The sequence below is a fragment of the Lichenostomus cassidix genome, chromosome 20, assembly GCF_008360975.1.
Source record: "Lichenostomus cassidix isolate B80296 chromosome 20, HeHo_3.0, whole genome shotgun sequence".
NCBI classification, from domain to species: domain Eukaryota; kingdom Metazoa; phylum Chordata; class Aves; order Passeriformes; family Meliphagidae; genus Lichenostomus; species Lichenostomus cassidix.
In genome coordinates, this window is record NC_139500.1 from 1,239,345 (window position 1) to 1,255,283 (window position 15,939).

General features: G+C 46.8%; 1 protein-coding gene across 1 annotated transcript in view; it reads right to left on the reverse strand.

The window, feature by feature from the left end:
- Positions 1-697: 697 nt before the first annotated feature.
- The window catches only part of ATP9A (ATPase phospholipid transporting 9A), a 45,711-nt gene continuing 30,469 nt past the window's right edge, over positions 698-15,939 (reverse strand). Inside the window, exons 16-28 of the mRNA XM_085079373.1 lie at positions 14,951-15,043; positions 14,310-14,393; positions 13,306-13,476; positions 11,489-11,587; positions 11,140-11,229; positions 10,912-11,056; positions 10,262-10,326; positions 9,340-9,495; positions 8,938-9,002; positions 8,496-8,604; positions 7,208-7,265; positions 5,460-5,663; positions 698-4,655 (exon numbers count right to left, since the gene is read on the reverse strand). Coding sequence (XP_084935499.1) covers positions 4,519-4,655; positions 5,460-5,663; positions 7,208-7,265; positions 8,496-8,604; positions 8,938-9,002; positions 9,340-9,495; positions 10,262-10,326; positions 10,912-11,056; positions 11,140-11,229; positions 11,489-11,587; positions 13,306-13,476; positions 14,310-14,393; positions 14,951-15,043 — 1,476 coding nt within the window. The 3' untranslated portion in view covers positions 698-4,518. The remainder of the gene's footprint in view (positions 4,656-5,459; positions 5,664-7,207; positions 7,266-8,495; positions 8,605-8,937; positions 9,003-9,339; positions 9,496-10,261; positions 10,327-10,911; positions 11,057-11,139; positions 11,230-11,488; positions 11,588-13,305; positions 13,477-14,309; positions 14,394-14,950; positions 15,044-15,939) is intronic.

Sequence of the window (15,939 nt, forward strand, 5' to 3'; positions counted from 1 at the left end):
AAAAATGGGTTATTTAATATTTGCATTAACTATTTTATACCAAAAAAGTTAATAATTAAAAAGGGCATCTGTGTCCTATAGAATCTAAAAGAAACACTTCCATAGATGTTCTATGATCCAAGGGATAGTTTATCACTGCTTTCATAAAAAAAATCACCCAAGTTAGAGATGTGCTTTCTCCAATTGCATTTTTTTTTAAAAGAGTGTTTATGGCTCTATTAAATTTTTGGTACAAAATCGTTGTACTGTGTTTGTAATCAACGTGATTGACATTTCCCCTGTGGAGAATATTCAGTGTTAAACTCCTGTTTCTGACCCTGTGGAGGGGCAGCAGGCCTGGCCCTGAGCTGCTCTCATGCTGAGCCTCTCACAGAATCCACTGTCCAAGGGATGAGAACATTCCCAAAATAGCTGCTCCTGGTGCTGTTGCATCACTGCTCTCCAGGGCAGGACAGATCAGTGTTCAAATGAAAGATTTCCTCCTCATTCCCAGCAGGGACCCCCAATGACCATCCCTGCTGACACTGTCAGAAAGCTGCTGCTAGAAGGAATTTATTGAAGCAACTCTGGCCAGCTCTTGGATATGCATTTCCCCCCACAAGGTAAAGGCCCACAGGACAACATCCCTACATTCTGACACTTCCCAGCACATCTGGGACTGATCCTGCCAGGACTAACCAGGGGCATCATACGTGGATGAAGTAAAGAAGTTGCATAAAATTTATTTTTTCCACCTTGTTTTACAACATTCCCTTTAAAGTTCTCACACATCTGCAACATATAACTCCACAGAACAATAAATAATTGGCATTCATATTTCTCTTGACTCAGGAGTATTTACAGGTTGTTGAGCTGGATGACAGGTACAAAACATCGGCATCACAGTAAATATCATTTTGACACCAGAATCCATTTCCCCATTAAAAATTAAATTAACATAACATTGATTTCTGAAACAATTTTAACAATTAAAAATGTTCTCAAAGGCATAGAAGTACACAAGTTGTCGTAGGCAGTAGTAATGGACCATACTGGCAAAGCTGTGAACCACAGGATTTCATGCAAATCATAGTTTAATATTTATGAAATAACTAATAATAAATAAAGAGCCCATCCAGCTCCTGCTGGAGTGGGCACTGGACTGACCCCAGCAACTGTGGGATGAGCCCAATGCCCTGGGAAGAGCTTGGGACACTGAGCTGCTCCTGGCAGGAGTTCCCAGCCCTGGTCAGAGCTCTGCTGGTGCAAACCAGACATATCTGCTCTGGGATGCATCAGAGTAAAGCTGCAGCAGCTTCCTTACACACAAACCCCAAAGCTTTAGGGAATCCCCTCTGGCTCTGGGGCTCCCTGACAAACCCAGCTCACTGCAGCACAGCTTCCCCCAGCTGCAGCCCCGAGGGGACACCAGGGATGTCCCCAGCACCCCTCACCAGCTCTGGTAACACCCTGCACACACTGCAGCTGCTCCTGCTGAACACACAGTTCTGTTTCTGCTGCACCAGGAGCTGAGCAAAGCTGATGTTTGCACAGATGAGCAGGACAAGCTCACCCAGAGTTCAGGGCCTAAAGAGGGCTGTGACACCTGCAGTTACTGCAGAGGTGCAACAACAGAGCCCTGTGTGCCACAAAGCTCACCCTGCAGCAGCTCAGCAGGGAGTGCTGGCAGCCAGGGGAAGCAGGAGCACAAAACCAGTGGGAATAGTGGGCAAAAATAGTGGGACTCACCCTGGTGCCCAGGAGCATCACCTGGAGAAGTCCCAAAGCACAAAAATCACACATGAGCTCCTACAGTACATAACCCACACAGATAAAGGAATAGGAAGAACACTAAGGCCACAAACAGGATACTACACAGGAGAAGAACACGAGGCTTCACTCTCCAGAAGTACAAATCATGAGCATACTAGAGGGAAGATGAAATTTCCAGCAGAGAATCCATTTATTTTAATGTACAGTAAATATGAACATATGTATTAAATTTTGCTTTTAAAAACATTTTTAAATAACTTAAGAGAAATGGATGGCAAACATAAAGTGCTAAACTTGAAAAATAGAAGTGTTTCTCTTTCCTGCTGTTTGTTAGATGGCAGTTTTAGCTTCTGACTGCTTTGAAAAAACGTAGTATAATATCCAGGCAGAAATTACTTCCTGGATTTATAACCTTGTGCAAAAACACAAGCTGCAAAGAACATAATCCACACCCCAAAACACAGCTATAGATCACTATCAACTCTACTATGCTACTAAACTTATGATTCAATAAATATAAATGAAATCACAGTTCACTCCCTTTCTTGGTGTAAGCTAGTAGTTTGCAAATATGGTCCACTCAGTGTAAACTGTATTGACTTCAGGAAACAGTGAATTCTACCATATATATGTCTCAAATATTTACACACAGCAGCTTGGCACTGTTGCTGTCGCAGGACATTTAACTACCAACACACAGGAGAGAGGGACAGGGCTGGGTGGCTCTGTCACCACCTGGAGCCAGGAGGAATTCATGGTTCTTGTACTTAAACCTACTGGAAGCAGCTTAGTTTGGGTGTTGGGAAGGAATTGCTCCCTGTGGGGTGGGCAGGCCCTGGCACAGGGTGACAGAGAAGCTGTGCTGCCCCTGGATCCCTGGCAGTGTCCAAGGCCAGGTGGGACATTGGGGCTTGGAGCAGCCTGGGACAGTGGGAGGTGTCCCTGAATGGCAGAGGTGGCACTGGATGGGATTTAATTTCCCTTCCAACCCAAACCATTCCATGATTCTATGAAATGCTGCCTGGGGACTCCAGAACAGTGGCATGGCTGACATCATCCAGTCATGACAAACACAATGTTGAGGATCTTTTTGGCAAAGTGGCATCATTCACTAAAGGCTGTGAGCCCAACTTCCCCCAGACAGGGCTCTGGGCTCTGCCTTGGGACAGGAGAAGGAGTTCAGGCTGTGGTTTGGGACAGGAGCTCAGGCTGTGGTTTGGGACAGGAGCTCAGGCTGTGGTTTGGGACAGGAGCTCAGGCTGTGGCTTGGGACAGGAGCTCAGGCTGTGGCTTGGGACAGGAGCTCAGGCTGTGGCTTGGGACAGGAGCTCAGGCTGTGGGCTCTTCCCCTCCTGTGCAGCCCAGGAACAACGGCGCCAAGCAGTGCCAGCTCCGCCCCTGGTGTCTCTGATGTGGGAACAAGACAGCAAAGCCACTAATTCAGCACAGACTGAAGAGCCTTTAGACAAGGATGGCTGCCACTGAAAGCTCACCCTGTTTGATGCACCAAACCTAAAAGGTCCTGAAAGTCTCTATCCTTCAGCTGAGAAGCCCATGTTGCTCTCCTCATGATATCATAATGTGGACCGAAGTTTGTAATAATGACAGAACTCACTGAGTTTAATTTTTGAAAAGCGAACATACATAAATTAGCTCTGCACATGAGTCTAATGCCTTTGGATGAACCCACTCCTGTGATTCAGGTTTGGTTTTGAGAGCAAAGCAAGTGCAAGGTTCCAAAAACTGCCTCTCTGCAGGGAGCATGTCATTAAAACATCCACCTAGCAGTGCCTCTGCGTATTTGCAGCTCATCCTCACAGTTTCACACTAACAGGAAACAGATTTCGTGGAGCTGTGAGGAGTAGCAGCTCTGTGACCTCTCCTTTCAGTCTCCAAGGATTCAAGACACGTCTGCCACATTGTCTGCAGAACAGTACGAGGCTCTTCTCACGTTGTCGACACATTTCAAGGATGATCAACTGCAAAGTTCTGTTCCAAAGAGCATTTGCCTTAGTTTAGATAATTTTCCCCTACCCAAATAAATACAGAGTAAAACTATTATGTCACCAGCTCCTTTTAACAGGAAGCAGAAAGGCTAAACAAAACTGAATTCCCTCGTTTTGAACTACCATTTCTCTGTATTTATCAATGGCTGGATACCTCCAAAATCACTGGGGTGACCACATTTCAGCAGAAGGAAAATCTCAGACACGCTCAGATTCTCCAGTGTGTGTAGATCCGACAAGCTGGAGCCCCATTATGGAAACAACATGCCATAAATCAGCAATCAGCTGTCAGCAGTGTAGTGCATCACCTACATTAAGGGATTTCCAAGATGTAAAAAGAATGTAACTACTCGAATCAAAAAGACAAATAACATAAAAAAAATAAAGTAACACAATGCAAAGAACAGCGCAGACTCTTAAAAAATTCACTTTAAATTGCCAACTGTAAATCCCAAGGTCAGGCAGCAGCTTCCACAGACTGAACCATGCGAGAGAAACCCATTGCCATCGCAGTTCCACGCGTTTGACCCCAGCTAGATGGAACAGAAGTGACAAGAACTGGATGAACTCAGAGCCTCCACCCTCCAAACACTCCCTTTGCTTGTTTTCCCACTCAGGGCAGTCTGGAAGTGTCTCCTAGAGCAGCAGGTACCAGATTACCACAGATCTTGCCGTGGCACAGGACGTGTTCGTTATGGGGACGGCTGTGGGGTTTGTCTCTGGGCTGTGGGCAATGTCTGTCTGTGTGCAAGGAGCAGCCCTAGGACGTCAGCTTCGAGTAGCTGGGGGGAGAAAACCTCCTTCTCAGGTACTTGAGCACGTAGAGGGGCAGGCAGCTCACCAGGGTGATGACAGTGACCTTCCACAGGAACGACAAGGTGGCAATGAAGTAAACATCTGTGTGGAGAAACGAGCAGAGAGGCAAAAACATGGGCAGGTCATTTGGGGAGGGAGAGCAGGAGAGCAGCTCAGTCTGACAACATTTCTTTCTGCCTGGTTCCTCACTCTCCTGCCCTTCCCTTCCCTTCCACAGAAGATGCAGAAGGTGCTGAGCAGGAGGATGTAAGGAATGTGACTCTCACAGGTACCTGCCTTCACTAACCCCACCTGGAGCAGGGATTTCCTTCTCCTGGCACTGCTGAGGACTGCCTGTCCTCCCACTCTGGGAGCTGCCTTGGCTGAGCCCAGCAAACACAGCTCTTGGCTCAGAACATCTCAGAATCTTTACAAAAATAGCTGAAGCATCGTTCAAAATGGAACTGGTACAACCACATGCAAGAGACAGATCCAGCCATGAGGAAGTTATCCCTGCTGTCTCCAGAGTCAGGAAAGAGCTTTATGGAAGAAGCAGTGACATCTTGTGGCTCCTGAACGAACACTGGAACAAGCCCATGGACCTGAGATTTGCAACTAGACAGTTACTGGGGGAATCTGGAACTCCTCACCCTTTTTCCCCTAGCCAGGGAAAAGGATTAGTTCTGCTTCAGGCAACTAAAAAAACCACCAACAACCAAACCCATGAGAGAACAGCCCCAGTGAACAGATCAAATAAGGTAAGTTTTAGAAGGCAGCATCTTCCTCGTGCCTTCAAACCATCCAGAGCTTATTCTGGTACCACTGTCACTGCACCTATTGTTGGCTTCACCAAGTTCACTCCTGTCACTGTCCATGAACTGCCTGGGGCAAAGCATTCCCCCTTACCAATAAACTCATGCAGGAAGACCAGGGAGGCGATGTAGCAGGAGAGGCTGAGCAGCTCAGCCACGATCATGAGCCAGTGCCACGTCTGGATTGTCAGTGCCACCATCAGCAGCTCGGTGAGGATCAGGGAGGTGAAGGAAATGGCAACAATGTGCACAAATTCGGATTCAAACAGCAGGAGTGCTCCATACATGATGATGCTACCTGCAAGGGAATGGAACCATTTGAGTCAAACGTTAGGCTCGGCTCTAAAACCCACAGTTAGATCTTGGAAAGGCTGAAGCAATCCTATCTTGATGTTGTTTTTTCATGAAACCTGATGAATGTAATGACAACGAATCAGTTACTATTTAGGAGACAGGAGTGATGAGAAGACAGGGAAAAGTTACAGCAGAGGTACCCAAAGTTTTCTAACAGTCTATCATACTCATAGACACATGGAGATAGGAAATTAATACATGCTGTTTTGGCAACTGGAGATCTCTAACATCATGAAACTCTATCCTCCCAGAAAAGCACTTGGTCACTACTCAGAAGCTAAAAGATATCAAATTCTTCTATATCCTACTGCACTGCCTCGGTGCCAAGAGGCAGCAGAGTGTTGAAAAGCTCGGTGGATACAAGAGAGCCTCACTCTGCACTGCCTGAGCCCAGATCGCTCCCCTTGACACCTCCCCGAAGAAAATGCCATTCAACTCTGCTAACGAGGCATTGTTTGTGCTCCCATGCTGGCTGGCCAGGGCTCTCTCCAGCTCCAGGCCACCTGCACAAATAACTCATGTGAGCAGCATGAGTAATCCACACCAACATCCATCACTGCGCGCTGCCTCCGGAAGGGAAAACCTGCGAGAGAACAGCTCCAGCCACAGAGTTCAAATCCAGCTGTGAACTTTCCAAACCTTCGGGCTGCTCAAGTGTTGGTCAGGCTCATCTCTGCTAGCAACTGGCCCTGTTGTTTGGCTGCTGTTTGCTGGTTATTGAGCCCATCTCAAGTGAGGTCACTTTAACCAAAGCCTGTAACCAGAGAGAGCTCTGAGCTCAAGGAGCAATCTTTCCCCCCATGCATCACCCTCTGGCTGCAGCTTTGCACTGCTTGGGAGAGTTCTAGCAGTGCCTTGGCTTTGCCATGGTGCTGTACAGCATCCTAAGCCTTGAGCCCTGCTGTAGGACTCCTGGGATGGAGTTCAGAAAATAAAACCAACAGAGATTTTCTACTCCTAGACTCACTCCCTGCTGAGGATGGTAACATCAATTAAATCCATGAGAATTACCTGCTTATTTTGACCCATAATGCTGACTCTTGTGGATAAAGGAGTTTTGGAAAAAAAGAAATATTTCCACTTTAGCTTTTAGCTCCAATTATTGACCTGTTTTCTACAACTCCCTGATTAACACTTACAGAAAGTATTTGAGTTTGAGGCTACGTGATAAAAAAAAAAATGGGGCAACTACAGCACTGAAAGGAACTTGCACAAAATTACAGTGGATGCTGCTGATGGGAAGAGGAACAATGGTTTGAATTCTACATCACAGGGTTGACCCATTACTGCCAATATTTGGTTTTAGATCATTTTTTCCTTTGGTAACGCTGCTGACATTTTCCGAGACAAAAAAAATATATATTCATCACCACAAGGCTACTCTGGGAAATTCATTTCATGCCTTTACTTAACTTCCTGCAACCCAAAAACTTAGATAGCCACACACACTAAAACATCTCAAGGCACAAGCAGAAGCTGATTTCTTACCTTGATAAATGCTTATCAAGACCCATATTAAAAATGTTTTGTACGACAACGGTCGTCCCTGGGTGGGGGAAAAAAAAGACAAAGCTCCATTGGGGTTTTCTTTTATGAAAATTCACTTATTGATCAACTTAGAAATTAATAAGAGAATGGAAAGGTTATTTGGAAAGAAAAAACATAAAACAGCTCAAGCAAGCCTGAGGTAGTGCCCCTTTATTCTCATTTTTCCAGGTGCACAAAGGGCTGAGGAAGCTCAGGGCTCCACTGGTCCTCACTGCACACACAATTCATTCAGTGCAAAGATGTCTCATGAGTTTAGTCCCTGCACTATGAAATAGGAGATGTGTGTACACACAAATATGTCAATATATTAATATTGCATTGCTAGACACACACAAATCACCCTCATATTGAAGGCAGAGAGATTTTAAAAAGCCACCTCCAGCCAACACAGCCATACCAGCACAAAACCCCCTATGTTTAGACCAGGCCTAAGGATGGCTGAAGAATTAGTGGTTTATGACATAAGAGACAACATACAAGTGAAACCAGATGGAGACTTATTGAGGCTCTGGAAAAACAGGCTTTGCTTCTGAGAGTATCTGTTTAACAGGAATCCTTGAGGGAAAGGATCTGGTGAAGACTCAGTCCACCCTTTCCTCCAAACAAGAAAGATGTTCCCAGGCTGCATACCCCAGTTATTCAAAACATTTTCCAGGGAGGAAGAAAAAAAATGAGAAAAAGGAACCTAAGACAAGATTTACCTTCCTGGTATTTCTATGGTAAACATAAAATAAGGTTTTCTTTGTCTAAGGAGAAGGACCTGACTTAGATGCTAAAGCTACAAAAATAGCCCAGCAAGCAAACCTTTAGATTGTGCTCAAGTCAAATTTCTGTTGAAGAAACTCTGTGATAACCTCCTGCCTCCATGTCCCTTCCCCTCTTCCCTGTTCTGGCTTCAGGACAGTGCCAAATCCCCAACAATTTCTCTTTTCCCTTTATTATGGAACAAATTCGTAATATTAAATCCCTAGAATTTCCCACAGAATGAAACTTCTACTTCCCCAGCCGTTTTTAATAAATGGCATTTCATGTAGCATTCAATAAGCAACTGCCAGGAAATCTGGTTCTATCTGTCAATTCAAATTTGACTTCAACAGAATTTTGCTTGAAAATGCCCAATAAAGCTCTGGATCTCCTGGCAATATATTTGACTTTACACATTCAGAGCTTCAAATCAAGATGAGGATTTTGCCTAAAACCAAAACACACAAACAAGAGTCTCCCACACCTTAAGAAGGTCTTTGTAGAGCTCTGGGTACAACATGGCAACTTCAGATTTCACATCCTTGTCCAGCACGAGAGAAAACACTGGAAACATGGTGTAAATTGTGGAGTACCTGGGAAGAGGCAGAAGATAGTGAATTATTTCACATGGGGTGAGCAAACAGAAATGCCAGGCTTTGGAAAGGAAATACAGTTCTTTAAGTGCCAAATAATGTACACATTACAAAAACTTGCAAATGGAACACACCAGAGTTATTCAGGTAGGAAAAACCTGCAGGATTGGCTTTTTGAATGACTTTTGATGAGGAACACTCAAACAGAGGTGACTGGTTCAGATATTGCAGTGGGTTCTGATCACATGCATCTCCTGCAGCAGTGCAGACAGGCATGGCTTGCACTTTATTCAGCAGAGGTTTTCCCCAGCACAGGAAAAAGGGAACTCTTACCCGATGATGAGGAAGCCTTGGTAGAGAGGAACCGAAGCAAAGTAAAATACTGATGAGAAAACAGCCTAGAAAAGAAATGAGCTTTTTAGGCATGAAGATACTGCAGTGAAAGTAACAGCTTAGAAATACACTCTGTTCAACCTGGAACATTCTTGCAGTGGGTTCTCCCAATTCCTGAAATGAAGGCAGACTAATGGAATATCAACCCTTTTCATTCCTTTGGAGAAGCTGCTGACATTTGTCCAATACCATGAACTTTCATGGGTTTTCATATCAAAGTAACAACCTCAAGTCCTGAGCCATGAACATTCTCAGGAGAGGAGATAGTTGCACCCACAATGAAACACAGGACCTTTCCTTGATGATTTGGCTCTCCCAGCCCTCCTTGCACAGCCCCTGTACCTGCATGGTGCTGATGCACAGACTCCTGTGGATCACAAACTGGCTGAGGGCTGCAGACCTCTTGTAGCTGTTCCTGCCATGGACCATGAGCAAACGGCCCAGGTGCTTGAACTGAGTGATGGAGAAGTCAGCTGCCAGCGATGCCTGCTTCCCTTCCTGGGAACAACAGCAGGGAAAAGCACAGTCAGATCATCTCTGCACTGGAAACTGAGAATATTGTGTTGTTATTGAGTTATCACGGACAGAATTTCCAGGAATATTTGCAGTGTGGTGGGTGAGGGGAGAGCATTGCCTCAGCACTTCTTCCACCGTGGCTTACAGCAAAGAGCAAAAATATGAGGAGAATTCCCATTTGAACCTTGGCCTCCCATTCTAAGCAACCTCTGGATTCTGATCCACACCACACATGTTAATGTGACACTCCTATTGTCAGTGCTGAGCACAAATTCTCAGGCTCAAAAGTTCACTCAATTTTGGCTCACTGCAAGCAGAGTCTGTCTCCTGCTGCCAATCCAGTCCTGCAGCTCCACAAAGCTTCACGTGCAGCAATCAGAATTCCAACCCAGAGTTTGTGTTGCAAATTAACAGCTAAAAACTGTTAATATAAACAGTTTTTAATTGTGCATGTAGGGTATATCTGATCAGTTTAATTATAACTCCAGCATCTGGAGCATCTAAAACCCCCCCAGACTAACCAAGAGGGTCCAACTTCAGGGATTCTGCCAAGAACCAAATAATGAATTTGAACTCCCCTTAACAGTATTCTCCTTTATCGCCAAATTATTTCTCATGACAGGGATACTGGTCTGATGATGATTCCTGTGGGAGATTGTTCCCTTCCTTGCACAAATTTCTCAGAATTCATTTAGGAGTTGCTTGAAAACTAGCCACAGAAATTCTTACACACATGAGGTAATCTCACCTTTCCTTCAACTCCAACACCACAGTCAGCCTCCTGAATCATGCTAACATCATTCCCTCCATCACCTGCAGGGCAGAGACAAACAACACTGGGAGTTAAGCAACAGGGGCAACCTGCAACCCCACCAAAGACATCTGCACCACACTGTAATATTGCAAGAAACACTTAGCCCAATAAACAAAAGCAGGACTTTAAATAGAAATGATGAATTTAAGTTCTTAAGTTTCATTAGGCCCCCAGGACACTGATTTATCTCACTTGTACGTTTACCACTATAGCTACAGTGCTGAAATAAAGCTCTCAGATTAACAGTGGCACTTCACCCCATCCAGTTCAAGCTCTGCTTTGCAAAGATGCCACCTGCAAAGGTTATGAGGAGTTTGGCACCGAATTTCCACGTGCAAAATCTCACCTTCTCAATCATCCCACAACAAATCACCACTTCCAGGTGGCATGGATGCTGTGAGACTGCTCCCTCAGAAAGGAGGCACTGCAATGCCATCCCGTGTGGTGTGGTCACTCACCCACGGCACAGGTCAGCTTGCCCTGCCCAGCTGGTCACTCACCCACGGCACAGGTCAGCTTGCCCTGCCCAGCTGGTCACTCACCCACGGCACAGGTCAGCTTGCCCTGCCCAGCTGGTCACTCACCCACGGCACAGGTCAGCTTGCCCGTCCTCTCCTGCAGCAGCCGCACGATCTGCGCTTTCTGCGTGGGAGCGCAGCGGCAGCACACCACGGCAGGGCACTGGCACGCCAGCTCCATGAACTCGTACTCGTAGTACTTGAGGCACACCTGGTTTGCACACAGCACACGCTGGTTTACACGCTGCCCTGGGGCACCAGGCTGCTGCCAGCCCAGCTCCGGGGCTGCCCTACCTCCAGGGAGTCCCCCGAGATGACCAGGGCGCAGTCGTGCTTGCGGCGGAAGGCGTTCAGCTCCAGGTGGGCTTCTCCTCGGTTTGTCACCTGGGGGAGGATGGCAACTGAGCAAGGTGTGCCTCACCGGGCTGGGAAAACAACCAGGGGGAGCAAAGGGAAAGGCAGGACAGGCTGCACAGACAGTCTGCACTCTAAGCTAGAGCATGCAGGCAGAGAAACAAAAGCTTGGGATGGAAAGATGGGTCAAAAGAATAAAAATATCCTGCTGGAAAACAGTTGTGATCTCACAGCCCTCCTGCCCCAGAGTTTGGGCCCTCTGAGAGGGGATATTGAGGGTGTTACTCACTAGTCTGAATATATGGATGTCCTGTGTCCGTGTCACCAGATGAGCGTTCTTGGCTGTACACGTGGCTGTCTCCAGCTTATCCCCTGTCAGCATCCACACCTAAAACCCAAACATTTCACACACTCAGTAAAGCTCAACAACCACGTCTGCAGGACCTCTGCAAGTACCACCTGCCAGCTCAGCCTCACAAAAGGACTGTTAAAATACACATACAAATTATTCTTCTAAAAACCCCCTTTTTTAAAAAACACAAGAAAACTCTCACGTGTGAAAGAAAGGGAAGCTCTTAAAGAGGCTGAAGCACAAAGGAAGTTACAAACTCTGGGTAACATTTTTCCCACCTGCAATATTTCAAGATTCTGCTGATAAACCCGCAAAATGCAAGCTAAAAAAATGTGTGTTTGTGTGTTAATGTGTCCCTCCCCAGCCATTCCTCAACCGGGCCCTGCTGCAGAAAGATCCCTCTGGCCCAGCCTGAAATGTGGATGATGCAACTGGGGTTAGCTCAGTGCTGATGTGTACGTCTGGAACACACTAAGCTGGTTGAAGGTTTTTTTTATATTTTTTTTTTTAAATCTACACTGCTCCTTTTATTTTGTGCTGGTGAGGGGAGGGAGTTAGAAAGCAATGTCAGCAGCAATGGCTGGGAATTCCTTCTCCAGTGTAAATATATTGCAGTGAGTTTGTTTTTTTCCACTGGTGTTTTTATTCTTTCAAGACACTGCCCAAGAATATTGAATGGAAAAAACCAAAAACCTTGAGAAAATCCCAAAACAACAACAAACCCCCCCCCACAAAGACTCACTTATTTGTTTAATAATGTGAGGTTGGAGATTTGATCTCAACAAGATGGTCCCTGTCATGAATTGCTAGACCTCCTCCACTGCTGATTTCCTCCTTGCATGCAATGCCCTGATGAACATCCCAGTGCCAGGAGTGCTCAGCACATTCCACACCTCCACAGCTCCAGCCAAGGGCAAGGGAAAGCAGGAAAACCCTTTGGAGTGATGGGCAGGACTACAGCAGCACTGAGGAGCTCTGATCCCACTGCCCTCATTCTCTGCTGGTCACAGGAAGGGCTCCACAAAAAGGCACTTTTGGAAGTTTGTCCTAAGCCTTGAATTCCTACCTAAACCCCAAACACACAGCCCTGCTTTGCATTCACAGCACAGCTTCAGATTTTTGCTCACTTTGCGATTTAAAGCAGAGAAACCACAACCAGGGCCTTTCACCTACTTTTCTTACCCAGATCTGAATGTTTAATCCTTTTTTTTTTTTGCCTTTTGCAAGACTGAGTTTTCAGAGAGAGAACCTAAGCAGGCACCACAGCAGCTCAGCTCTGCTGAGCACAGCTCAGGCTGTAGGTGAGGAGTCAGAGATGCTGAAACTCAGAGAGCTGGAAAAAAAAAATCCATTCCCTGATTCCCTTGGCTCAGACTCCCCTCTAGTGGCTACTGAAAATATGGATATGCACAGCTCCACGCCCAGCACAGGGGTTCATGCACCACAAACCAAACACAGCCAAACCTGCCCTGTTTTATTCAACTCTGAAAGAAAGAATTGCCCCAAAGCCTGCTGCAGTCACACCCCTCATGCCCACACCACTCCTTCCTCTGCAGGAGGAGCCAGAGAGAGTCAGGGCATGAAAAGCACAAGAGGTGACACATTTTCACGTGTTAACATTCACTACTTGCAGCGTGTTCTGTTCCCAAAGTCACATTTAAACCCCTGACAGGCCCCCAGCTCCCTCAATTTCAGGACAAATTTTAGAATTAGCGCCCTGCAGTCCAGAGGCTCCCAGTCAGGGTGAGGCAGACCTTAATGCCAGCGTTCCTCAGCGTCTCCAGCGTGGGTCTGACGTCTGTCTGCAGCTGATCCTCCACCCCCGTGAGGCACAGCAGCTCCATCTCCATCTCCAGGCTCTCGATGACTGTGGCCACTTTGAGGGAACGGTCATGCACGCTCAGCTTGGCCTGGACATAGCGAGCCTGGGGACACACAGCAACCCAGCCTGCTGGGGGGAACTCAGGACAAGGGAACCACCCAGCCACTCTGTGCCACCCCACCTGCTGCAGGGAAATGGCCCTGTGCACAGGCTGGGACCATGCAGGCTTTAGATCCCTTCCAACCCCGTGACTGTGGGATTCCAGGATTCACAGATGGATCTGGAGGTGCCTGGTGGTGCAGCAAGGTGGGCAGTGCTCCAGGGAGGTGCTGCTGGGGCTGGAGCAGCACAGGGCACAGCCTGGCCTGGGGCACCTGCAGAGCCTCGAGCAGCTCCCTCCCTCCCTGCCTCCCTCCATGAGCTCTGCATAACACTGCTAAGCAGCAGAGAGTCCCAAGCAGTTCCACTGACATCTCTGCATTGCCCAAGCAGTTCCCCTTCCCATTCTGCAGTGCCCTGGGCAGAGACCCTTCAGCCAAACCCCACACGTGCAGCCCGAGTTCCCAGGAAGCTGCCTGGGTTATATTCTGGTTGTTTGTAGTTTCCCTGAAAGTCAAAATGCAACAATGGGAATGAAAAGCCAACACACATTTCCCAAACTTGTCTAGGAAACGATGAGCACTTGCAGAATTTATAACCACAAGAAACTGTAAGGCAGGACTCAGGAACTGCTTGGGAGGGTCTTGGCTGGGATACACACTGACCATGTATCACTGGAAAAGCAACTTTGATCACAGGAACACCAAGACATTGAAAAAGGACAATTCTAGCAGAGAGCAGGGAGATGAGAGGCAGCATTGTCACAAGAGCTTTGTGAGCATCACTTCAGTGATTGTTTGTTTAAAAGCAAAGGGGAAAAAAAACCCAAAAACTTACTTCAAAGTCTTGATACTGCTCTTCTGTCAGAGATTTCTTGGCCACCACCAGCACCCTCAGGCCCTCCCGAGCCATGTTGCCACACTGAAAAGAGGGATCACATTGGGAACCATGAACTCCATCTCCACTACTCTGATTGATGCACAGCAGTGGGGAGAGGGCAGAGTAACATAGCAGGATAAGAAAATAACCATCCCATCTGAGCAACCCCAGTGGGTCTGTAACATGAGATAAAGTGCACGATAAACTGGAGAGGAGAAAGGGGATCTGCAATGGTTTGTGACCTATCCCAGTGATCAGAAAGAAACATCTCCTCTCTGCCATACCAGGGTGGCAAAAACAATCCTGTTGCTTAAATTTTCTGTCTCTAAGTAAAAGAGCCCAAGCCTGTGGTTTGCAGACTTCACATCTTTGGCAATCAACTCTTTCAAATAAAACCAAGTTATTATTATTTCTCTGAACACCAGAGAATCAGCAACTGAAGCTACTGTTGAGGATGACCCTGGAAGTGCCCTAGGCCAGGCTGGACAGGGCTTGGAGCAACCTGGGACTCCAATTTCAGCAGTTGTTCCTCCCTGCTACACCGCCAAGCTTTGCCAGGAGCTCCCTGGAAGGAGAAGAGCAGAGCAGCCCTGCCATACCTCCTCCTCCAGCCAGTCGTTGTACTGCACGATGCCAGCCATCACCACATCTGCTCCCTTCATGTAGAACGTGATCTCTCCTGTGGATTCATCCTGAGGGGAAACACAGCAGGCTCAGCTGGGACAGTGTGAACAGGTTTGGAGGAGCCTTGGCAAGCTGAGGGGTGAATTGTCAGTGCAGAATTGGCTGCTCTGGGTCAGGAAGAGCCACCAGCTCAGCATTTGTCCCAGGGCCAGAAGGAGATGCCTATTCAAGTGCAACTCAGCTCCTTGCAGCAGGAATTAACAGAGGATCAGCTTTTCAATCAGCATCTCCACACAGACAGACACACAGACACCTCCCAGCCCTGCCTGTGCCTCCAGAACAACCTCGAGCTCTCACCTTGAGAACTGATTTCCTGATTACCTGAAACAACAAAACAGATGCACAAAGCTTAACAGAGCAAAAACCACTCTGATTTACCTGCTCTGTTGCACTGTATGGAATAAGCACAATTAAAGCTCATGCTGGCCACAGAAAGCTTAGATTGCTGCCTGCTTTATCTGATACAAGGAGTTTATGGGCTGCAAGCAAAGCATATTCACATCACCACAAATTGAAAAGTCCCTTCTGAGCAGGCAGATACCTAAGGAGGCCACAGCTAGGAGTATCACAAGCTAATGGGAACCCTGGCAATTTCCTCAAAGGAGACAAAACATGAGTAAGGAGCAAACTGCTCTGTAAACCAAGATAGCCACCAAGGATAGGAGGAAAACAAACTTAACATGCAAAACCAAAAAGCCCAGGAAGGTCTGAAACAAACAGCTGTGAATGAACGGGGAAAAGCACTTTAGGAAAAAAGAAATGAAGGAAAAGCAGAGTGGACACTTCTTCATTGTCTCACTAATATCTGGGTCAGCCTGTTCCATCATTACAGAAATCAGTGGTGGAGGTTCTCATACATGAATAGTTGGAGTTGGGAGGCAAAAGCCTCAGGTCCTGTGACACT